The sequence below is a fragment of the Orycteropus afer genome, unplaced genomic scaffold (assembly GCF_000298275.1).
Source record: "Orycteropus afer afer isolate SDZICR_OR568_19922 unplaced genomic scaffold, OryAfe1.0 scaffold00199, whole genome shotgun sequence".
NCBI classification, from domain to species: domain Eukaryota; kingdom Metazoa; phylum Chordata; class Mammalia; order Tubulidentata; family Orycteropodidae; genus Orycteropus; species Orycteropus afer.
The window spans coordinates 4,031,826-4,057,954 of record NW_006921786.1 but is presented as its reverse complement, the minus strand read 5'-3'; the positions used below and the strand labels follow the sequence as shown (position 1 = coordinate 4,057,954).

At 39.9% G+C, this 26,129-nt stretch overlaps 1 protein-coding gene across 1 annotated transcript in view; it reads right to left on the bottom strand.

Moving 5' to 3' along the window:
• MAP2K4 (mitogen-activated protein kinase kinase 4) overlaps positions 1 to 26,129 on the bottom strand; it is a 220,528-nt gene that overhangs the window by 194,080 nt on the left and 319 nt on the right. The window contains exon 2 of the mRNA XM_007948051.1: positions 13,891 to 13,923. Coding sequence (XP_007946242.1) covers positions 13,891 to 13,923 — 33 coding nt within the window. The remainder of the gene's footprint in view (positions 1 to 13,890; positions 13,924 to 26,129) is intronic.

Sequence of the window (26,129 nt, the reverse complement as noted above, 5' to 3'; positions counted from 1 at the left end):
GGTAAAGTGGCCAAAAACCAACCAAACTCACTCTTGTCAAGTCAGATCTGACTCATAGCAACTCCTCTTTGGGTCTCCAGGGCAGTATAACTACAGAAGTAGATTGCCCAATCTTCCTTCCAAGGAGTGGCTGGTGGGTTTGAACTGCCAGCCTTCTGGTTAGCAGTCAAATGCCTTAGGCACTGCGCCACCAGAGCTCCTAACATCCAACGAGACTCTTTGAAAGCAAATGAGTGATACCGCCCAACTTTAAAAACATTTAAGATATGAATGAAACATTCATTTCTTAGTGGACACGATTAAGAATTCTTTGTTACCCATAAATGTATTCTACAAATCTGACTTTTTAAAAGGTTAGGATAGAATAAGAATAATCAAGAGGGTGAACAGCACTAAAGCAGGTTAAGTTGCATCCTTACCCTTACAACTCTGTGTAAATACATGAGAATATCTTGACTGAAATTTCACTGCTTTGTTACTTATAAATTATACATTCTCCACATCCAAGGAAAGAAAATCACAAGGTCAAGTCAGTTTTAGAGTATCATAGCTGTAATCTTACAGAGGGAGCTCTGGTAGCATAGTGCGTAAGGCACTTGACTGCTAACCAGAAGCTGGCGGTTCAAACCCACCAGCCACTCCTCGGAAGGAAGATGAGGCAATCTACTTCCGTAGTGATACTGCCTCGGAAACCCAAGGAGGGGTCGCTATGAGTCGGGTCTGATTCGATGGCACATAACAACAACAACAACAACAATCTTACAGAACTAGATTTCCAGGTCTTTCTTCTGTGGTTCTTCACTGGTTCTTCAACTTCACCAAATAATGTAAGAATTATTACTTCACTTGGCTTTTGGTTAGCCACCAAGATTAACAAATTTAAAAGTTAAAAAAAAAAAAGCTTGATTAATGAATAATAATATCTCATATTCCAGGGCATAAAGAATAGCCAGATGTACCATTTTTATTCTCTCACTATACAAAAGACCATAACAGATGGTTGCATATAATGTATGTGCATATATACACATACTTTTATATCTTTCAACACTGGTACATTTCAGTCAGAGATTACCAACGGTAACTCTAGAACTTGCTCTTGATGAGATGTGCCACACAAACTTTGGTTTTTGGCCAACTAGAGCCACTATTTGAAGAGCCCACAAATGTTTAGAAGTAAGAGTTAACCTAACCCAAATGAAATAATTTAGACAAAATCATTGTTGGATGCCAAAACCATCAGGTGAAAGGCTAATGGGGAACTTTACAGCATATGGAGCACAATGATGGCACTTGAACCCACTGATCAATCTTACCAGGAGATACAGGTAGAGATTATGTCTTCTGATGTGATACAGCACGAAGTACACGTACCACATACTAAGTATTTGTCCCAAAAATGTGAATTTCTATCTGTTCATGCTTCTATATCTACCTACCAACCCACTGCCATCAAGTAGATTTCGACTCAAAGCAACCCCCACTGGGTTTCTGAGGCAGTAAATCTTTACAGAAGTAGATCAGTCTTCCTTCTGCAGAGTGGCTGGTAGGTTTGAACCGCCAACCTTCTGGTTAGCGTCAAATGTCTTAGACACTGCACCACCAGAGCTCCTTATCTAACTACCAGTTAACATGAAATACATAGCATAAGGGAAAATGTTAAACACCACTGAAAGGATGTAATTAGGCTATAAATAACCCACTTTAAAAAAAAGACAAGGGGGAGAAAAAGAGAGAAAAGGGGAAATTACTATAGATTTAAGAAACCTGGGAGACTTATTAACCAAATGCAATGTGCGAACTTTGTTGGAATACACACTGGAAGAAATCAACTGCAAATAGGGCATTCATAAGCATTTGCAGAAATCTGAAGATTGAGTGGATAATGACATTAGGAGATTATGTATTTAAAAGTCCTACTCTCTTATGAAGGAGCTCTGGTGGTGTAGTGTTTAAGACATGTGGCTGCTAACCAAAAGGCCAGTGGTTTGAACTTACCAGTTGCTCCACAGAAGAAAGATGAAGTAATCTGCTTCCATAAAGATTTATAGCTTTGGAAACCCAATAAGGGTTGCCATGAGTAGGAATTGACTCAATGGCAGTGAGTTGAATAAGTTTTACTCTCTCAGAAAGAGCCCTGATGACTCAGTGGTTAAGTGGTCAGCTGCTAATCAAAAGGTCAGCAGTCTGAACCCACCAGCCACTCCACGAGAGAAAGATGTGGCAGTTTCTTTCCAAAAAGATGTAAAGCCTTAGAAACCCTATGGAGCAGTTCTATCCTGTCCTATACGGTCACTATGAGCTGGAATTGATTCAACAGCAATGGGTTTAGTTTCTCCCTTAGGAAACATGTGACTGACATATGTAGATAAAACAATGATACTCAGGATACACTTTAAAATATTTCAGCAGAGACAGAGGAAGGGAAAAGGAACAAATGAAACAAGATGGGCCATATGTTGATAATTACTGATGCTATGTAATGGGCATATGGGGGGTTACTGTACTATTCTATTTTTATGTATATTTTAAAACTTCTATTATTAAAAGTTTTTAAAAATTAAAGAATGTTTTTTCTTCCACCTCTGCCAAAAAGGGAGGTTGATGACATAAACCCTTTTCTAAAAGCATCAACTCATTTGTTGAAACCGTCTGCACAGAGTCTGTTCTCATGCAGCTCATGGCTATAGCAACTTACTCACTCACTCCCAAGTCTCCTGACCTACTAATCTTGTTCAGCTGTCTCCAGGCACACAAATCATTTGAGAATCCTGAAGCAATTCATTCCTCATGTCTATCCAGGGGAGGAGAATTTTTGTTTTTGATCAACATTTTACCCTAGTGGTAGATCCTCTAAATCCCTAGCTTCAGTCACAGGAAGGGATCTTTCCATATAATGTTCACTAAGTCTTACTAGGTAATCTTGTGAAACTCTCCATGACCAAGAAAAAATCAGAAATGATATACAATGTAGACTGAAATAATCATTTCCAAGTGAAGACCCCTCAAAAGGTATTTGTTTTGCAAAGGGACTGGTACACCAGGTAATCCTCAACCAATATGACTATGAGACCAGAGGAACTAGATGGTACCCAGCTACCACTGTCAACCACCAGGACAGGGATCTATGCAGGAGATCCTGAATATAGTGGGAGAGCAATGTGGAACAAAACTCAAAATCATTAAAAAAAACAAAAAAAATGGGGGTGGGAGGGCCAGGTTTGCTGGTCTGATAGAGCCTGGTGGAACCCCTGAGACTATGGCCCCTAGCTGCCCTTCAGGTCTGGAACTGAACCCACCCCTCCCACTCCTGTGGCTTCCAGCCAAACAAAAGACAGGCATATGAGCTGAACATTACATTAGGTAGATATACTCCTTGGAGAGATCAATTATGGGAAAAAAGAAGGGCTGTGTATACACAGGGAGACAGCTTGGGGGGCAGCAGTACATGGGAGGGAAGGACACAGAGAAGAGGTAACCATGGGGAGGAAGTGGGAGGGGAGCTGTTGCTTTGTGGGAAATTGCAGTCAATGTCATGAGACAAAGTATATATGAACTGCTGCATGGAAGATGAATTTGCTCTGTAAACTTTCACCCAAACCACAATAAATTTTTTTTAAAAAAGGCATTTCATTTGGAAAATTATTCTGCCAAGCACCCACTGTTTTCCTTCAAAGATCAATAAAATACTATGGTTTATAGCTTGTACGTGTAAGCAAACCAAAGTTACACAGTTCTGCCATTCACTAGCTGTATGCCTTTGATAAATTTACCTAACATCTCTATACTTCAGATCCCTCACCTATAAAATGGAACAATAATAATTATTAAACCTATCTATACAATAAGGTTGTTGTGTGAACTAAAGGAGACAATATAAAGTGTTTAAAACAAGGTTTGGCACAAAGTAAGTAAGAGTTAAGTGTTATTATTATTATTACTACTATTATTATTATTATTGCTACTCCATAGCCTGTCTGTACATGTTCAATCTCTTAAAGACCACAATGCTCTTTAGAGTAGGCAACATTTTTAATTCTTCTTTAAAGACCCCAGTGCTTATTACCACTGGTAGCGATATAAATTTCCTAAATGTTACATTTGTGCCTCTATTTCCTTATCTTTACAAAGGGTTCTCTAAGGGGAGTAAATATACTTTCATATCTTTAATTTTCATTTCTGATCAATGTTAACTTGGTGTTCTACCTACTAAGAAGATGAACACCAAGATGGTAGTCACAAGTTTCCTACAGTGCATCTCCTCACCTAGATACCTGTGTCTAGATCTGAAAAGCACTGATAAAACTGTACAATGAGAACTCAAGTATTTACTATACCTTTTGAAAACCACCCTATATTTACAAGTCAAATTCAAAAAACCACTTTTGTTAACTGGGGATTCAGGTGGCAATACTCTCTGAAAACTTTCCACATCATTTCTATCTTGCATCTGTTAAATCATGAAAACTATGTCAAATATCCCTTTTTTGCAGGTTGTTCAAATGACACAGAAAAGGAAACTTACAGCAATGTGGAAGAATCACTATTTAAATTTTTTCTTTTTGAAAAATCTCACACATCAAGCTTCTCCAGATTATTTTTAAAGGTGCTGGTGCTGTTAGAAATTTTCCTTCTTGTTGCAATAAAAATGATTTTTTAGGAAGAACTGATGTTTCTACCACTTCCAACGTCAAAGATAACTAGATAACGTTCCTTTTAAAATGGTAGTGGTAGTGGTGTTGCTAGGTGCCACTGAGTCATCTCCGACTCATAGCAGCCTCATGTACAGGAGAACGAAACACCGCCCGGTCCTGTGCCAGCCCCATGATCCTTGCTATACCTAAGCCTATCACTGCAGCCACCATGTCAATCCATCTCATTGAGGGTCTTCCCCTTTTTCGTTGTCCCTCCACTTTGCCAAGCATGATGTCCTTCACCAGGGAATGGTCCCTTCTGACAACATGACCTAAGTAGGTGAGACGAAGTTTGGCTATTCTTGCTTCCAAGGAGCATTCCAGCTGCACTTCTCCAGGACAGATTTGTTAGTTCTTTTAGCAGTCCATGGTACTTTTAGCATTCTTCGCCAACACCACAACTCAAAAGCATCGACTCTTCTTTAGTCTTCCTTTTTCATTGTCCAGTTCTTACACGCCTGCCTATGAGGTGACTGAAAATACCATGGCTGTGTCAAGCACACGTTAGTCTTCAAGGAAACATCTTACTTAGCTCTTCAGCACGTGAAAGAGGCCCTTTGCAGCAGATGTGCCCAATGCTATACAATGTCTGTTATCTTGACTGCTGCTTCCATTGGTGTTGATTGCAGAACCAATATAAAGCCTTTGACAACTTCAATCTTTTCTCCATATTGAAATGGTGTAAAGGGAAATATATGACATAAAGAGAATAGGTGACCCATGACTCTACCATAATTTTGGAGCTTTAATTCATACAGAAACTGTGTAAGATAGACTTTCCACTGGCAGTTTATCATGTCCACACAGGTAATGATGATATACTGGATGCTAAGATTGGGCGATCTACTTCCATAGTGATACAGCTCAGAAACCCAAAGAGGGGTCACTATGATTCAAATCTGACTCAACGGTATTAAGTTTGGTTTCTGGTATTCTGATTTGTGGCTAACTTTATGAGAGTCTCATTTTTCAATTAGCTTCAGTATCTGTGTAAATTTAAATAAACCCTGTTAACCTCCAATAGCAGCAGATACAGTCATTTTGTTTCTCAGGATTACTGAAAACTCAACCGGGTTTAATATTTTCCAAATGACAAAATTTTTGTCATTAGTTGTAGACTTTTGCTACGTAAAATGGGAAATCAGAAAATTTATTCAGCTCAGTTTTCTAAGCTCTCAGTTTTAAATGCAAGACAGTGGGATCTTCTCTCTGCTGTTCCCCATCCTCCCTGGCTTTCTATATATAACTCCATTAAAGTCAGTTCTCTCTTCAGTAAAACATCAGCTTTTATAGATCCTTTTTATCAGTCTAGTAAACTTAATAATACCTTCCCCAAATCTCCAGGAAAAAAAATCACAAAATATGCTTACTCCTCTTTACTGACTTCTTTTTATCATTATTAACTTAAAAAATAGGGATACTTATTTAAAAGGAAAGTTTCACACTGAAGTGAGAATCCATGATTAGATTATCTCCATTTTTTCTTTTCTTTTCATTTGCATTGTGATTTGGGTGCAAATTTACAAAGCAGATTCATTTTACTCTGAACCGTTCATGCACATGAACTGTTCCATGGCCCGTGCGGTGTAGTAAATTACTTAGTGTGGCTTTTCTACCCATAAGTCTTTGTAAACTCCAAGGTGGGATTTGCTATGAGCAACTGAGGAGCTCCTGATTGCTAAAGTTGTCCACCTGGAGTATTTCTGTTGGGATTGGCACAAAACAATGTTCTGAGAGGTTCCCACTCTCTCTCAGGTGCTTAGAGTTCTGACGCTATGATTGGCTAGTTTGACCACTCTGCCGGGCTCAAAAGGAAGCCTCCTAGAGGTAGAACTCTCTCTGACTGCTGGTTGAGGAAGACATGCTGCTGAAAGAGACACAAGCTCCTGAAAGAGACACATGCTGCTGGGAAAGAGACGCAAGAGACACGCATTGCTGAGACACCGAGGGACATGCACTGCTGGGGGAGAGACTGTGAGAGACTTGGCTGAGAGACGGTGGGCTGGGAGAGAGACTGAGCGTTTTTTCCTGAACTTGAATTGTAGCCTGGTGCTTCCCTACTAAACCTCATAATCTGTGAGTTCTGTGTGGCCACTGCAGTGAATTATTGAACCCAGGAGAGAGGTGGTGGGTGGTTTGGGAGGAACGGTTGGAGAAAGGGCTGGAGGGAGGCAGCATGTCTGGCCTCACAGGAATAGGCCTTGGGCTATTGATGGTGATTCTGTCTTCCTCTTGTGGGATTAGAGGAGGTCAGAACATGTGGCCTCCTTGTCCTTTTAGCAGCCCAATTACCATCCCAACAATAAAAAGCTCTAACATCAACTACCCTTTCCCTATGCTTTTCTTATATATGCATTTCTGTCTGTCCAACTTTCCCTCTTTGCAAATGCTGCCCTTCTGATGTCTCACAGTTGCTTGATTCAAGGGGTGCATCTCTCTAGGGTAGGTGGGTGCATCTCCCTGGGGTAGGTGTTCTACTTGTAGGCCTTTCCATTGTTTGGCTGAGTGCTAATCCATGGAAGAGAGTCCAGTTCCAAGCCCAAAGGATACCCCAGGGCCATAATCTTGGGGGCTCCATCAGTCTCTATCAACCAGTGACTCTGATCATTTTTGTGTTTTTGAATTTTGTGGTGTATTTTTTCTCCCACCCTCATCAAAATTGGAAAATTTTGATCCCTTCCCAAGTGATTGGCATTGGGAACCAGGCACCATCTAGTTCTTCTGGTCCCAGGGTCATAAAGGCTGAGGTCTCTGTGGTCCATTACATCCTTGGACTAATTGTTTCCAAATGACTTTGATTTTCTTCATTCTTCTTTCTCCAGATGGGGGAAAACCGATAGTTGCATCTTAGGTGGCCACTCGAAAGCTTTTAAGACCCTAGTCACTACTCACAAAATAGGAAGTAGAACAAGATTTTTATGCACTACTCCAACCCCATCCCGTTGCTTCTATAACGTGTAAAAAATATACTCAGCCAAATATATCCATGGTCATGACTTTAATTTTTAAAATCATGCAAATCACAGAATTAGATCATGAAAAACGTACCCACACCTGAGCTTCTCACCTGTCTATGAATTTACCTATAGACTAGTGTTTGCTGCCACAGGTGATGCACGTGTATTTGCCTCTGTTGTCTATATCTTTTGTGCATGTTTCTGTGCCCTCCTTTTCCCTACTGTCACTGTGCTAGTCACACACTTTGTGATATTGCCTTTCCCTTCACCCAAATAACAAATGACTCTTAATTAGTAAGAAATTTTATCCATTTTTCCAACAAATACATTGATGTGCTGTGTAACAAAAAATAATCACTATCTGTAGTCTAAATTCTATTAGTGACATAAAGGGTAACAGCTCTGAAGCATGTAATTTTCTAAATCAAGATCCTGTTGCTATCAAACATTCCTGAGAAATACAATTTGTGAAAGGAATGAAATTTTTTAAAGCCACTAAAAGTACAAAATGTAAACCTATAGAAACTTAACATTACCCAAAACTTTGAGAGTCTAAGAAATTTTCAGTCATGGGCTGATTAGACACTGAAGTATAGAAAAGAAAAGTCTAGAAGTAACCTAGTGCAAAAACTAAGTAGATAAATAAATATTAGCCAAATTCAAAATTGGAGCCCTGGTGGTACAACGGTTAAATGTCCAGCTGCTAACCAAAAAGGTCAGTGGTTTGAACCCACTGTTGGCTCCAAGTGAGAAAAGACCCGGCAATCTGCTCTTGTAAAGATTACAGCTAGGAAATCCTATGTGGCACTTCTGCCCTGTCCTATGGAGTCACTATGGGTCAGAACTGATTTGACAGCACACAACTACAAATGCAAAATTACTCTGATTTTTATGAACACAGGATTCTGTGTTAGTAATTTTTTGAAGAAAATTCCTATGCCCAGGGAGTCTTAATTCTCATCCAAATGAAAACAGAATGTTGATACACTAAGATAAATTTGACTTATATATAAAAGCATTTCTCAAAAAACTATGTTTCTGTGCAAATCACTCACACCCCAAAAAACGATGGTTTTATAAAGCAAAGAATATTGTCTATAAAGAATTGTGTTTTATAAGGTAGCTGATTAAGGCCACTGAGGTATAATAATTCAAACTTGGTCATAAGTCACACAAATACCATTACATCTACAAAAGCATTATCTCAAATGATAACTCAGAAATGAATTTAACAACCTTCTAAATGCAGAAGCTTTACAACAGAAAGACTTGTGTGCCCAAAGTATCCTTATATTCCAATTTCAGAAAACTTCAGTGGCCCAACAATGCTATCTTAATAAATATAACTTTATTATTAAACTTCATTATCTTAAGTAAATATATATTTTAAATAAGCATATATAGAGAGAGAGGGGGGAAAAAAGGTAAAATGCACAAACTGTAATTTATAAAAAGGAAGATCATGAGGTGCAGAGTGGATTTTTATTGAATGTCTATAGAAATCTGGTTCCTGAATTCACTATGTAATCACACACACTGTGTATGTGTACATACACATACACACAGATGTCTCCAATAAAACTCCACTAACTTATAACAGGCAATTGTAGCAAACTGATTGGGACAGAGTGATGTAGCAATATAAAGAACAAAAACTATGTGAAAGTCAAACAATGGAAAAATTAATCCTTCAGAGCTTCCATTAGTCATCAGAATCATCTCACAATAAATCTTTTTTATTTGTGATAGAAAATTGAGTATTTGAACAGCAGTACTTAAATTTATTGGACTTTTGACAAAACCTTACTTTATGGTCCTATTTGCCCCATCCCCTCTTATAACTACTATATAATGCATAATTATTTTAACGAATTAAATGTACCATTAGCTTCTCTAATAGTTTTTAATCACTCTTAGAAACACTTAGATATTCTAACACAAGAGTATGCCCCAACAGCATATACTCAGCCTTGGTATTTGGTGAAATCCATGCTTCAGCAATTTCAAGCCCTTTACTTTTAAAGAAATGAGCCATTTTTAACATAAATATCAAGTTAATACTTGTATTCCAGAGCAAGGTGGAACACTGCCTTGCAAACATTAAAAAATTGTACTTTTAATTTTTACAAGCATGCAAATCACAGAACCAGATTATGGTAGTCAGCTTGTGTGTCAACGTAGCTGGGCCTGGTTGAGTGGCTGGGCAGCTGGGTGTAGTATTCCCTATGATGAGATTGGTTATCAACTCCATGGTGGAATCTACTGTGAGCAGCTGAGTAGCTGCCTTAGGGAATGTGGTTTGCTTCCTGTACATAAGCAGAAGCCTTTGGGAATGGTCTCTAGCTTATGGCACGCGTGGACCATGCATGTAGCCATGTCATTGTTCAGCAACCTGCCATGCTCTGCCAACCTTGGGACTTACAATGGACTTGAGTTAATGGCCTGCCATGTGGTTTGGTAACATTGGGACTGTGCCATTTTATTTGTCGACCTTGGGCTTGTTAACCTCAGCAGCCAGTAGCTGCCTGAGTGAAGAGATGTCTCTAGCTTCAGTGGGCCGGGAGGGAGCAAGAGGTAGAGCTGAAGCCTAAGGTCCAGGGGCCTTCACACAGCCCCTAGAGCCTGGCACTTTAACCTTGGACCTAAAGCCTCCAAACAGTGAGAGAATAAACTCCTATTTGTTAAGGCCATCCCATTTGTGGTATATTCCCTGTCAGAGCAGCACTAGGTAACCAGAACAGAATTTGGTACCGAGTGGGGTGCTGCTCTGACAGAAACCTAAAATGTGGAAACAGGAGTGGAGTGCATCCTTGACCCAAGTGGCAGAGAGACCCCAGCATATGACATGAGAGACGGTAGGAGCAGAGCAAGAGACCAGCATGACAGACGGTAGGAGCAGAGCCCAGAGACCAGAATAAGAGACAGCAGGCAGCAGCAGAGCCGAGAGAACCAGCATGAGACAGCTGACAGCCTTATCATCCCATGGAAGAGAAAGCTTGATGCCTTTGGTTAGGCAGCTTACTGGTGGAGTGGGTTGCCTTCGGGCATTAGCTGGTAGAAAAGACCAGCATGAAATGAAGTAGCATGTTGGCCGGCCCATGGAGCAAGAAAGCTGGGGGCAGGAAAATTTCCTGTGGAGTGGGTTGCCTTTGGCATTAATTGGCAGAAGCGGAGCTGCCTCAGCCTAAAAGCCTTTGGGGGTGGAACCACCACAGCCCCCTAGGTTTAAAGAGCCAAGCCTTCACCAACTTGGTTCTGGAGTGTGGGTCTGCTCGTTCATGTGGACCAGTGGGATGGAGCCATAGCCACTGCCCAAGAGTGAGGGGGCAGGGTCACCATGCCCAAGAGGGAAAGGAATGGGGCCTGCCAGGCCAAGAGGGTGAGGTCACCACTTAGAGGAACTAGGGGACTGGAGACACCAGTGAGAAAGATCTGTACAGACACCAAGTTGAAAAGGGGTGGAATTGTGGTAGTTCAGTTTGTGTCAACTTGGCTGGGCCTGGTTGAGTGGCTGGGCGGCTGGATGTAGTATTCCCCATGATGAGACTGACAATAAACTTCATGGAGGAATCTACTGTGAGCAGCTGAGTAGCTGCCTTAGGGAATGCGGTCTGCTTCCTGTATATAAGCAGAAGCCTTGGGGAACAGTCTCTAGCTGATAAACTGTTTGTTAAGGCCATCCCATTTGTGGTATATTCCTGTCAGCGTGGCACTAGGTAACCAGAACACAAATCTTGAAGAAAATATTAATATATGTATGCAAAGTGAAAAATCATCTTAAAATATAGGGTCTGCTGTTGTGTGCTGTAGAGTCATTCTAACTCAGAGTGACTCTGTACACAGGACAGAATAGAACTGCCCCATAGGGTTTCCTAGGCTGTAATTCTTGTAGGAGCAGACTGTCAACTCTTTCTCCCCCAGAGGGGCTGGTGGGTTCCAACCACTGATCTTTCAGTTAGTAACGTAGTGCTTGATCACTGTACCACCAGGATTCCTTGAATAAACACTGTCTGCTTAGAGGTACATCCCTAACCAACTCCTAGCTCCTCTCCTCTAGCTCCTCTCTTCCCACGCCTTCCAGGGAATCGATGATGGGTGTGCTCCTATCCTCAAGCCTTCACAGCACAGGCAGCTCTACTTCCCTCAAAAGACAGGACTGACAACATTGCTGGATCCCTAAACCAGTCTTGGATTAGGAAAGCAGTGATCATGAGACCCATAGCACCCCTTAGGTTTGTTCTTTCTCACAACACAATAGCAGGAACAAAGATGGCTAGTGCACATCTGCTCGTGTACCACCACCACCCCACCCCGCAGGGTTCTGCTATCAATCAAGTAAATGGTGAAGTTTAAATCATCAACTCCAGTCTACTACACTATAAGCCTGCTAAGGGCAGGGGTCTAGTTTATTCATTTCTGTACTAAGAATCTCACTCACTTCATGGTACCTAGGTGTCCAATGTGCTCATCTGAAATCAATGTATAAAAAAGTGTTGAATCACAAAAGCTGGAAATAAAGAGCAGGAGCTTCCCAAGGTGAAAGAGAAATAAAAAGAGATGTGACAAGTCAAAAGAAAGTAGCCATAGTGTAAAGAGATAGTTAAGGCAACCAAGAATGAGCACCAGAGGGGAATACAGACATATACCCCTCTCACCACACGATTAAGTTCCAATAGGTTCTGCTGTCCACGCCTCCTTTATTAGGATTCTTCCATGACTATCAAAGTAGGCAGCATCACAAACCTATCATTTCTATAACAATGGAAAAGGGAGAGGAACCATTTAGAAGGCCTAAAGGCATTTTCCAGGAGCTCTGGTAGCATAGTGTCTAAGGCACTTGACTTCTAACCAGAAGGCTGGAGGTTCAAACCCACCAGCCACTCCTCGGAAGATGGGGCAATCTACCTCCGTAGTGATACTGCCTCAGAAACACAAGGAGGGGTCGCTAGGACTATGAGTCGGATCCATGGCCCATAACAACAACAACAAAGGCATTTTCCTTCTACCTACAGAGCTGTTTGCAGACACTTTCTACACAGTTTTAAACTTAACATAATGTTTCTCTTGTTTTATATCCACAATAGGACTAAGTTAGAAAAAAGAAAATGTGGATATAGCTTTAAATATAAAAAGTCACCTTTTTCTCTTAAATTGGATTTTATACCAAAATATATGTAAAAGGTAAAAACTGTCATATTAAATACTGAGCAGAAATGATTTATGTTAAAATATAAATGAAGGCTAAAATGTATCTTATTGAATGCGTTGAAGTTAAAAGACAGCTAAAAGCTGTAACTTCATTATATGTAGATATATATAATTACTTTATTATTTAAGGCAAGAAAAGTAGTGATAATAAAGACCAATTAAAAACTTTTTATTCTAGGATCTAGCTTATCTCTATTTACTTGTTATATATTTTTATCATGGATGAACCACTTAAAAAATAAATTCATGCTAACTACATTTCAAAGGAAATCACAATGGTCAACCAATGGAAACCAAGCACTTTGATTCTAGGAAAATTTTTTAAACCATAGCAGAAATGTATTCTACAGTTTAAATTTTTTTTCCTTTGAACTAATTTACTTAAGATTGATATATGTCAAAGAGTGATCATCATTCTTCTCTAGGCTATGAATAAATAAGAAGCAGAAAATTAAACCAGTTATATTTTGGGATATTTCTGTTAACTGGAGAGTAGTTTCCTTGAGTTTAAATGCATTTTATACAAATGATATTTAAGTTTAAAACACATTTGTTCTAGCTTTATAAACTCTGTGGTTTTTTTTAATAGAAAACCTATTCTGTTTTCTATGAAGAATAGCGTCCTAATATGGGATGATTGAGGGGGAATAGTTTTGCTTTAAAGAAGAAGAATGCAAATGAATACTTTAAAATGAACTAATCTTGAAGCATGAGATCTGAGTATACAGTATTTTTTGCACTAAAATCTTAAAACTAGATTTTCCTTAGCTTGTGATTTAAATTACAGTTAAGTCTGAATACATCTTTCTCTTATTTCAACTGCTGGATTTTAAGTGAAAACAGAACAATTTACAATCCAAAATATAGCAACATTTTTTTTTTGGTATGTAGAAAAAAGAATGAAAAATGGAAGCTCTTTTAACATGAAATTGCCATGGTTGGTTAGTTGAAACAATAGTGGACACATTCCCAATACCAAGATGGATATGAAAAAAAATAAGTAGCATAGTATCATAAAATTTGTAGCTTACTTTGTGCCTTTTCACAGAAGTTTATCTGAAAGCCTAAAGTAAAAGAGATAAGTTCCAGTTCATTTACTGTAAATCAAACATACCAAAATTAGAACATGACATTACATTTTTATATTACATTTTGAATAAAACTAATTCAAGAACAGTTCAAATCACATTACCCCCAAATTACAAAGGCAACTATAACACATGGGCGTTCTTTAAAAACTCAGCTCTTCTAGCTGAGGTAAACTGAAATCCAGCTAAACTGTAACAGTTATACTACTGTCTTAAACTTTATTTTTCACTTCCATTCAATAAAAAAATAACTATTTGTCCTCGGAAGTTAAAGGTAACTTTCTGTTAATTCTGTCAAGTTTCTCAATGTTTTCAATCAACAGATTCAGAACTACTACTAGGTATTTTACCAACTCAAATAACTGATTTATAACACTGATCAGTTACTAACCCTAATTCAGTAGTTTAGTAGTTCATAAACTATGAAACCTAAACACACATCTTCCAGTCAATTAGCTAGCTGACTTCAAAATAAGAGGTACTGAAATCCCTCTAGAGTAGGCCTGAAAAAAGACAGTGTCCCTAGGAAGTGATAAGGCAGAATAAGACTTAAGAAGTTATAGGAAGAAACTTACTATTTCTCTTTACAAACATGAGGCATTTTCAAAATCCAATAGAATCTGGTTACAACTTATGCAAACACTGTAAACAAACAAGTGTAATTTTTTGTAAAATGTACCAGTAAAAGAAGCCATTCAAAACTAAAGCCATCTCAAAATATTATTCTACCTCCTGCTTTACTGGATGAGTATCTGGTCTACCTATGTTTGTTCACTACTGCTCTTGGGGGAAAAAAGAGAGAAAATAAATTTAAAATGAGTATCACTCAAGTCTCTATTTATACAAATTAAATCAAAACTTGTAAGAAAGAGTCAAGACTGAAGGAAAAATGGAAGTACTCTTTCCCATCCAGCTACCAAAATTCTTACAATTCTAAGGTAAAGATATGATCTGTAATATACTGTAACTAAAAACTGATAATGTATGTAGCTATTTTGACACAAAGGTACTTTCCCTTCCACTTCTCAGTCTTAATCCACCAATTAACTAACTACCTAATCATACTAATGACAATGCAGAGGAAGTGTGGATTAAGAGACTTCACAGGGAAGTCTTTGAGGCAAATCTGAAAGGTCAGAGTAGGGCACTGGCACTAATCTCTGTAGCTCAATGTTGTTGTTGTTGTTTACCGTCGAGTCGGGCCCTGACTCATAGCGACCCCTCCTTGGGTTTCCGAGGCAGTATCACTACGGAAGTAGGATTGCCCAACCTTCCTTCCGAGGAGTGGCTGGTGGGTTTGAACCGCCAGCCTTCTGGTGAGCAGTCAAGTGCCTTAGGCACTATGCTACCAGAGCTCCTATGCTACCCCAAACAAGCAGGAAGAATAGAATTCAGAAAGAAAATTCAGAGATTCCTGAGTCTTACAAGTCTCGAAAGTCTAAGCTCCTAAAAGCCAGACAGCAAAACGGCCCAAACACAAATCAGGAAAAAAAAGAAGTGGATCATGAGAAGCAGCAGTGCCGTAGAAGCACAAAAGAGCATCAACCATCCTTTAGAAGCAAATCTCCCAATGCATCCCCAACTCACTACCATCAAGTTGATTCCAACTCACAGCGATCCCCACTGGGTTTCCAAGCCTGTAAATCTTTATGGAAGCAGACTGCCTCATCTTTCTGCCATGGAGTGGCTGGTGGGTCCGAACCACCAATCTTCTGGTTAGCAGCCAAATATTTTAACCACTATGCCACCAGAGCTCCTTTCTAGTGGTAGATGGGAAGGTAAAATACCTTCTAGTACCAGAAGTGTGTAGGAAACTGATGGAACACTGAAACAACCTTAAGACTACAGTTATTCTTTTTTTAGCTCTAAGGCTGCTACTAGATAACAATAAGGAAAGGTGAAAGAAGAAATTAAAAAAAAAAAAAAATGATAGCAACAAGAATAAGAAAGGGAGCAAGAAAAATAAATTTAAAAGGCGTATGTGACTGAGAATGACAGAATGTGACCATCTACTACTTACAAACTCAGTTTAAGTGCTAAAAACTATTTCTCAAACCCTGAAGTTCTGTAATCAGTGCAGGAAGAATCCAACTAGCTATTCTCAACATATAAGTACAGTAAAACCTGCAGAAGCCCAACCTGTTAAGGCAGAAACCTGCAAGAGAACAACAACAACAAAAAAAAAAAACTCACTGCCATTGAGTCAGATCCGACTCACAGCAACCCTTCCTTGGGGTTCCAAGGCAGTATCACTAAGGATGTAGATTGCCCAACCTTCCTTCCAAGAAGTGGCTGGTGGGTTTGAACCGCCAGCCTTTTGGTTAGCAGTCAAGTGCCTTAGGCACTACGCCACCAGAGCCTCCTGCCAGAGAAGAAAAACTCAAATATTTTCCACTAAAATGAGTGAAAGAAAAGGGCTGTACCCTTTCAAAACTGGAAACTTGCAAGACCCCGGAAAACAAGGCAGTCCCATCAAGTTCCAGCTCTCACAGGTCTCACTGTACATGCCTGCTTGTTCTTTTTACTTTATTATAGATAAAGTGACCAAGTAAATTGATTCTGAGCCCTCAAATAAACATCTCTCTGCATTATTTCTCATTCAAAGAGTCCTGGTAACTGACCTAGAGACTACTGGCAATCAAGGTCTGAATTAAGTCAAAAATAAATGGCTCATCTTTTTTTCAGGTAATTCCATAATTTTTAAAATATTATCAATTAAATCAGGTATGAGTTATTTGAACTAAATCCTTCTATACCTCTGAAAGACCAAAAAGATGAAAACACATATATATATGAAAAAGATCTGCCAAAGTTAGAATTTATGTTTCCTTCCAAATTATAGGTTTGGAAAGTACCAAATTGCTCCACTAGTTCATTCACTCGAAGGGCAAGGAGGTGCAAAGGAGACTACCAAGAATCTTGTATGAGAAAGATGATAGAAAAGAAGTTGTGAGGAAATATCAATATCCTTGATATTTCAAAAAAACAAGTTTGTGGCTATGCTATAATGCCCATCACTATTCATTCACATATATTCGATTTCTGAGGTCTCCCTGCTCTCCTAAATTCTGGAGTTCCAGCTCCATTCATCTAGTTTAAGTCCTGGTGACTTATCTGTACCCTGGAACTTAATTTTATATGGTTCTCCACTTCAAGGTCCCTAAAAAGGGGGGAAGAGGGGTTTCCCCAATCCTTTTTATTTTACCTGGTACCAGGCAAATTTAATTTTATTAAATCTTAGACCCTCAAGAATAAATGTTCTTGTTGTTATGTGCCGTCAAGTCGGACCTGACTCATAGCGACCCCTCCTTGGGTTTCCGAGGCAGTATCACTATGGAAGTAGATTGCCCCATCTTCCTTCCGAGGAGTGGCTGGTGGATAAATACTGAAGTATATAAAGCAGAGTGTTAGTAAGCTTACAAAAGATATAAAGCTATGTGGAGCTTTTTGTTTATTTTGTTTTCCTTTCTTTTTCTGAGTCTCTTTCATCCTCTTTCTTCCAGCCCTTTTTCCTACATTTCCCCTCATTCTAACCCTCTTACCTCAATCTTAAGATCCCTTAACTCAAAATCTACAATTTACCATTTGTTTTGGCTTCCCCCCACCCCAAGTAAAGCCAGATAATCCTTATTAGTCTAAAAAGTCATCTAGGATATGACTAAGTACATATAAAATCAAAAATCAAACAGTATTTGATGTGTTAGAAAACAAAATGAAAAGGTCAGTAACTAGACAGGGTTCTAGTTCCAACAATGAAATTTAAACACATCATTTTACTTGAGCCCTAGTTTCTTCATTTATACATAAAATTAGGAAAAATATCAGGTAATCTCATCTTTGTAGGCAGTGGTGATTCAGTGGTAGAATTCTCACCTTCCATATGGGAGACCCAAGTTCTATTCCCAGCCATTGCACCTCAAGCACAGCCACCATCCATCTGCCAGTAGAGGCCTGTGTGTTGCTTTGATGATGAACAGGTTTCAGACCAATGCAGACTAGGAAGAAAAGCCTAGCAACCTACTTCCAAAAACTCAATCTGAAATCCTGTTGTACATGGGAGTCATTTGACAGCAGCTAACAAAAATCTTGTCTCACAGCTTGAAAACTTTGTGACTGAATCTAATTTTACTTGTCTAATGCCCTTGTGGGGTTTTGCAGTTACCACTTTTCCCCTTCCTCTGGGTTGACACAACAGTAGAGAACGTGGTACTCATGGTTAGGAGAGCAGGGGGCAGGAACATAAATGGTTTCCCACCTCCTCAGTAGTTCCATATGGCTTCCTGAACAATTTGGATGTTTGTACTACTGCAAATGCATTATACAGTATGAATCCACAATAACGTAAAGGAAATCAGAATTGCTTTACTGGGCCATGCCCATAGACCATCTTATCAAGTCTTCCATAGGCCACAAACAGGAAGAATATAGTTGTTTGCAGCCTTCCAACTTCAACCTCAAAACTCTGGCTTGTGCCTTAAACTGCAGTTACCCATAGTACATTACTTTGGTCCTAGTATCTATGGATTTATCTAAACTTGTCCTCAATTTGTATTTTCACTTAGCTTAAGTCCACAAAAATGAGTACCTGCTGCTGCAGCTATATTTCCTGTAGTTTTCCTTACTTTATCTTTCTCAAACATTTTATCCTTCCAAGTGGCAACATGCAGAACCATTCATGATTTTATAACTAGTAATCAAATCTTATGCTTGGTAAGGTGGAGGATCAACGAAAGAGGGGAAGGTCCTCAACGAGATGGACTGACACAGTGGCAGCAGCAACGAACTCAAGTATAGCAAGGATCATGGAGCAGGCGCAGGATTGGGCAGTGTTTCGTTCTGCTGTGCATAGTGTTGCTGTGAGTCCGAGACGACTTGACAGCACCTAACAACTAAAGCACTTGACTGCTAACCAGAAGGCTGGTGGTTCAAACCCACTGGCCACTCCTCGGAAGGAAGGTTGGGCAATCCTACTTCCGTAGTGATACTGCCTCGGAAACCCAAGGAGGGGTCGCTATGAGTCGGGGCCGACTCGACGGCACATAACAACAACAACAACAACAACAGCAATCAAATCTTTTCCACAGTTTCAATCCAGGACCTTGTCAGGGCTCATGTGCCACCTCTCATGGTCAATAACTACTTATTAACTCTTTAGTTATGTAACTAAATCCCATATTATCATCTCAAGCCTGTTCAATAAAGGTTAGTACACCCAGGGAAAGCAACTTCATAACTATGTCATCTTGGGCAAATATCTAACTGCTATGAGCCTCAATTTCTTCAATTGGGAAACAGAATAATATGCAAAAGCATTTTGTGAAGGTGAAATGTCCAACCAACAGCTTAGAACAGAGTAGGTTATTACTATGATAATCTTTATTATTCCTCCTCTCTCCCTCAGATAAGCAATGACAGTGGCACACCCTCTACTCCAGGTGTGCACCAGACCAGCTTAACCTACACAAAACTAGTCCCTCTCTTTCATCCTTAAAAGATTTGAAAGGTAAACACTCCAAACGTCACTGGTAAACCCACCTCACTCTCTACACCTCTGCCACAGCTCTTCCTAGACACAGCGAGGTGTCCTAAGGATTTTAATTTAAACTCCAAAAACATAGATGCTTTACCCTGACAGGCACCCAGACTAATCTCAGGGATACTGGCAAACCTATCAGAAGAGCCATTATGCCCACTTATTTTTTCAGCAAAGCCAGGAAATGAACAAGCATGGAGATTAGATAGATAGATCTATAGATACATATATGAGTATCTCAAAACTTAAAATAAAAAAAAAAAAACTTACTGCCATTGAGTCGATTCTGACTCACAATGACCCGCACTGGGTTTCAAGGCTGTAAATCTTTAAGTAGACTGCCCCATTTTTCTTCCACGAAGTGGCTGGTGTGTTCAACCCAAAGACTTTTGGTTAGCAGCCAAATGCCTTAACCACTACACCACCAGCTCTCCATATATACAAACAAAACAAAACAAACTTACTGCTATCAAGTCAATTCCAACTCGCAATGACCCCCTTTGGGTTTCAGAGGCAGTAAATCTTTATGGAAGTAGATTGCCCATTCTTCCTTTCATGGAGTAGCTGGTGGGTTTGAACCGCCAACCTTCTAGTTAGCAGTCAAATGCCTTAGGCACTATGCCATACACACACACACACACACACAAATATATACATACATACGTACATATATATATATATATATATATATATATATATAAATATCAGAGCTCTATAGCTGTATCTAGCAACAGTTTTTTGGTTACCTTTTTTAATTTTGTTATAGTAATTATTGGTAACATGAAATAAAAATACATCTTGACAAAGCTGCTGTGATGTCCACATCGATCATCTTCCCTGTGATGGGGAATGATGAATCAAGTAGTGTAGGATGTAATTGTTTTCTTCTTTCAAAAGGCCCGTCTTGAGTCTCAACTACCAGCCAATGCTCCCCTTCATTGTGCAGCCACATATTAGGCCAATCTTACTACTCCCTGCCTCTGAATTTTTTTCATATGTATACATTAACTCCGTACCTCTCCAAGCCTGTAAAGAGACACATGAAGACTTTCTGCAAAGGTCTAGAAGCTAACACAGGCCCACTAGCAGGAACAGTAATTTGCATAAACAGGCCAGTTGACAAATTTAGCCAGAACGGCAACATATTTTGTTAACTCTTACATTAAATGAGTCATTTTTATATATTAATTATAATGTTAAAAGATTCTATTACCTTTGCAATCTACACTGGCTTCATTGCCAATGCCTAGGTAATGTCTTCTATTTACTTTTAGATCCTGATCAAAATACCTCCTGATTCAAAATGACAGTGTAAGGTCCCCTAGTAAGTTTAGAACTCTGTAATCTGTAACATAAAGGAGAACCAGGAAGCACCAAGGCTCCAAAACCCACCCCAAAATGGCTGCTTGCTTAGAGCTTCCACCCCCTTACTGAAACCTAAAATAATCTTTTTACTATTCCTGAATCCGCATCAGTTCTGACAAAGATTCTTCTCTCAGACCTGAAAGGCTGAAATGACTTAAAGAAAGCTCAGAGAACCCATGTGAACCCATGCAGGAGAGCACTAAGAACAAAGACTACCAATACAGGCCAGATTAAAACCCACCTCTACTAGGGCAATTTACTTAGCTTAAATGCCAATTCCCTAATCTATGAAAAGGGATTATACCCATCTACCCTTAAAAGTAGTTATGGATTTCAAATTAAGTGAGGAACAAATTAGGTGAAGAACAAATTAGATAAAAGCAACATAAAAGAACTTGGTTAACTGCTCGTTTTGCTTTTTTTTTTTTGAAGGCTGAATTAATGTTTCTTAGGTTATATAACCAGAAGGTCAGTGATTCAAACCCACCAGATGCTGAGAAAGGAAGATGGAGCAATCTAATTCTGTAAAGATTTACAGCCTCAAAAATGGAATGAGAGTCATATGAGTTGGAATCAACTCAACGGCAGTGAGTTTGGTTTTTTTTTTTTTTTGGTTTAGGTTGTATAATTAGGGCCAAGGTTGGGCAATCTACTTCTGTAGTGATACCGCCTCAGAAACCCAAGGAGGGGTCACTATGAGTTGGATCCAACTCAGTGGCAGTGAATTTTCTATCTCCTAGAAGGAGCTCTGGTAGCACAGTGCCTAAGGCATCTGATTGCTAACCAAAAGGTTAGTCATTCAAACCCACAAGCCACTCCATGGAAGCAAGACTGGGCAATCTACTTCAGTAAAGATTTACTGCCTCAGAAACCCAATGAGGGTTACTATGAGTTGGAATCAACTCAACAGCAGTGGGTTTGGTTTTTATTTTTTTCTATCTCCTAGAGACGAAAACTGAAAAGGACATTAACCTGGATTATGTATGATAGAGTCAATTATGATGTGCAGACTCCTAAAAATAAAAATAACTCTATAGATCCAAATCAATATAGCTTCTCAAATTAGATGAAAGAAATGGAGTGAAAGAATAGAAATCTGCTAAAAAAGAAAACAAGACTCTGAATACAGAGTTACCCAATACCCCATTTTAAACAAATTTCAGCATGCATTCACATTGATAAAGTACAATAGAGGAAAGTATCTGAAATCCTCAGTGGAAGCTTTTTTCTCCCATAAGCACAAATTCATCCAAGTGTGTGTGTGTGTGTGTGTGCGCGCACACGTGCATAAAGCCAAACCAAACTCACTGCCATCAAGTCGGATCTGACTCACAGCAACCCATCCTTGAGTTTCCGAGGCGGTATCACTATGGAAGTAGAATGCCCGATCTTCCTTTCGAGGACTGACTAGTAGGTCTGAAACGCCAGTCTTCTGGTTAGCAGTCAAATGCCTTAGGCACTACGCCACCAGAGCTCCCTATATATAATATATGTGTGTGTATGTGTATATATATATGTATATACACATACACACACATATATATATATACACACACTTGATTTACCTAACTTGAAAAACAGATCTACATTTTGCTACTTTTAATCACCAAATAACCAAAGCATAAAAACTACTCAAATTATAAATGTTGGATATATTTATGAATAGGTACAAGGAGAAAAAATAAAAGAGTTGAGATGAATGAAATACTCAAATGTTATGAGCAATGACAAAATTAGCAGCTATTCCCCAATATTTCAGGGACAAATGGAAAAATGATAAAAGAAATTATTAGATTAGAAGCCATTTCAAACAAAAAAAACTCACTGCCATCAAGTCAATTCTGACTCACAGCAAGCCCAATCGACTTTCCAAGGCTGAAAATCTTTATGGAAGCAGACTGCCTCATCTTTCTTCTGTGGAGCAGGTGGTAGTTTTGAACCACAGACCTTTTGGTTAAGCCAAATGCCTTATCCACTACACAACCGCAGCTCCTTAGAAGCATTATCAGTTAGTACAAAAATGTAACTGAAACTAGGTTTGTTGATGATTGTTAGAAAGCAGTATTCTGTAATTCCTATTCCAGCCAAAATAAAAGAGTATGGCAAACTATTACTAGATTTCTATTTCATAGCATTCAAAGTGAAATTCACTTGAGAATCCTCAGATACAGAAGAGAGAGAAGATCTGGAGTTTGAATTAGAATATTCATATAGAGTATTCTAAAGGAAATGCTTAATAATGAAAATATGGTAAAATGTGGTAGCATAGTGCCTAAGGCACTTGACTGCTAACCAGAAGGCTGGCGGTTCAAACCCACCAGCCACTCCTCGGAAGGAAGACTGGGCAATCTATTTCTGTAGTGATACTGCCTCGGCAACCCAAGGAGGGGTCGCTATGAGTCAGGGCCGACTCGAAAGCACATAACAACAACAACAACATGGTAAAAATCAACAGGATAGAATGAAATGTAGGGTCTTACAATAATGACACTACATAAACTGGTAGATGATGAGGAGACAGGGATTCATCTATTAATGATGAAAGAGATCATCAATGAGACAACTTCAAATTATCGTTATTGTTGACAGCTAACATTTATCGCACCATCACTATATGCAAGGCCCCATACTTTACATTCATCCTCACATCACCTAAGAGGTAAGGATTCTTCCCTATTTCCAAATGAGCAATTAAGGCTTATAATTAAGTATTCTTTGCAAGATCACAAAAATCATAAACTGTGGAAAGGAGATTCAAGCCTAGGAATCCATGGCTCCAGTTCCTAAGCATTAGGATATCAAGAAAACAGTACTTCACAACTTGGACCACTCTTGCCACAAACTTCAAGCCATGAAAATGTATGCAGGGTTAGCCAAGTCCACACACTGCCATGGAGTCTATTTCCACTCATAGCAATCCTATATAGGATAGGATAGAACCAGTGACTACAAATGCTTGTCACCCAGGACAACCTCCAATATCTATTAAATTCTTGTGTCCCACAAATGAACCCTGCTGTTTGAAAGAGCATGGTCTTTAACAACTTCCAGAAAAGTGGTTTTCTGTGGTGGCAGAAGTGGGGAGGCCCTCAGTACACCAACACCTTCAAAGGACCACACTCTGTGAAGTGTGATCTAAAGCCAAGAAAAGTTTTTGGTAGATGAAATATGGGCGGTTTAGATGTATTATAACAAAACAAACATATCTTGAACTGCTGCTTAAGCTCAAATTTTATAACCTGGATTGTGCTAAACAACATCCTAAGAATTTCAAGTACTTCTCTTCGTTCTGAGTAATCAAAAAAGTTCAAGGACAAGGTATACCTGAATCAAGCAAGGCTAGACCCAATCTTGATACAATTAAATTTATTCCAGAGATAATTGAAAGAGAGATCTGAAGTCCTCCCTTTTAAAATGGGTTCTGCTTATTAGAAAGTTTAGTTTACTGGGAATCGAGACGGGGGATGGGGAGATGAATGAAGAGCATCAGAACAATTCCTAACCACAACCATTTCTTTGAGTTCCTAGAATATTCAAAAGCACTTTCCTGCTTGGGAACCTTCACATATACTGTTCCCTCTGCTGAGAACACTTTTCTGGTAGAAGAGGGTCAGCTTTCCAGACAGGCCTCCCCTGATCATCTTAGAGCAGCCTGTACTTCTCCCTATTACTTTCTATCACAAAAACCGGTTTGTTACCTTCACAACACTTTCTCAAATTGTAATTTTTCTTATTTATCTGGATATTGTCTTCCCTCCCCCTTTCTAATGGGAAGATAAGCTCCATCAGAGATGAGACCCTCTGATTCACTGTCCTCTGAATTTCCAGCTCTGGAGTACTATGCCTGGCACTCAGCAAATGCTCAATATTTTTTGAACAAAACTGTAAATGCATACAGCTTTTTCAAACTGTCACCTCCCGCTGCCCCGGGTGGTGGTGGGGGGGGAACCGGCATGATTTTTATAAGTCATCATCCTTTTGGGAAAAACAACACAATCCTCAATTGTCATTTTGCTGTTTCATTTTCCTCCACCACCTAAACTGTAAAGCTGTGAGATCTGGAAACCCATCTAGACTTCATCTGTATATAGTGCTATGCAAAACTGTGGGGATCCAATAACTAATTCAATTTGAATTATCTTACAGCCACCACAGAAAGTGTCCTCTGAGTTCTGACATCATCCTGTCTATATATCTATCAATGTTCTTCATGTATATTAAAATTATCTCATGGGGAAAGTGGCAAAGACATAAAGATGAATAAAATCCTGTCTCTGCTTCCTGAAACACACATACACACACACTCATAAACACAAAATATTCAAGAAATGTCTCTTAAATCAAACTAGACACAGGGGTAGACAACCAGAGAGCCCTTTAAGAATTTTAAGCAAAGAGCAACCATTACACTGGGTACCCGGACTGATTCTACCAATAATTCAACAGAAGCAGCTTGCTAAAGTTGTCAAGAGATTTCTGACACTCACTATTTTAAAAATAGCATTCCCACTCCAAACTCCCCAGTAAGCTTAAGGAAATGGTCCCTAATGGGCTGGGGCCTGGTAAGTGTATTTTCACAGCATCCCCTGTCAAGAGCCATACAGAGCTAATAAGCATTCCCAGCAGGGAAAGCCATTAATTAGGAAAGCTGTCTCAGATGTCCAGACAGTATGTAGTACCAGTTTGACCCCTGCCTTTTTATATCCTGTATCTCTCCATCTACACCGAATTCACTTTTTTTTTTTCCTGCATGCTATGCGAACACAGAAATCCCTGGCCCGGAAAAAACTGACTCTCCCAAATCAATGGCTGTCTAACTACCTTACAGGTGGCACAGGCCTGCGTAACCCTAATCCCTTCCCAGCGCACAAGAAACCCTGAAAAAGTTTGCTAACGTTGGTTCCAACAAGACCGCAAGGCCCAGAGGTCAACTCGGTGGTCCGGCTCCAGCTGTGCTCCGGGAAGAACCAAGATGGCCTTGGCCGGGGCCCCACCGCAGAGGCCAAGAGCCGCGCTGGGGCGGCCGGGGCGAGAGACGCCGGGCCAGAGACACCGCGGCCACTGCCTACCTGCCCGCAGCAGGAAAAGGGAACGAGGCCCGGGCGCCTCTGGCCCGCCGCGGCGCCAGTCCAGCAGGTTCCCGGAAACGGGGCCGGGCGGGGGCCAGGTAAGTTGTGGCCGCAAGGGGGGTGGCCGCGGGGGCGGCTCCCGAGCCAGGTGGGCCCCGCGGACCAGCGGGAAGCCCAGCAGGGCCGAGAGGCCAAGCGCAGACCGAGGCCGCGGC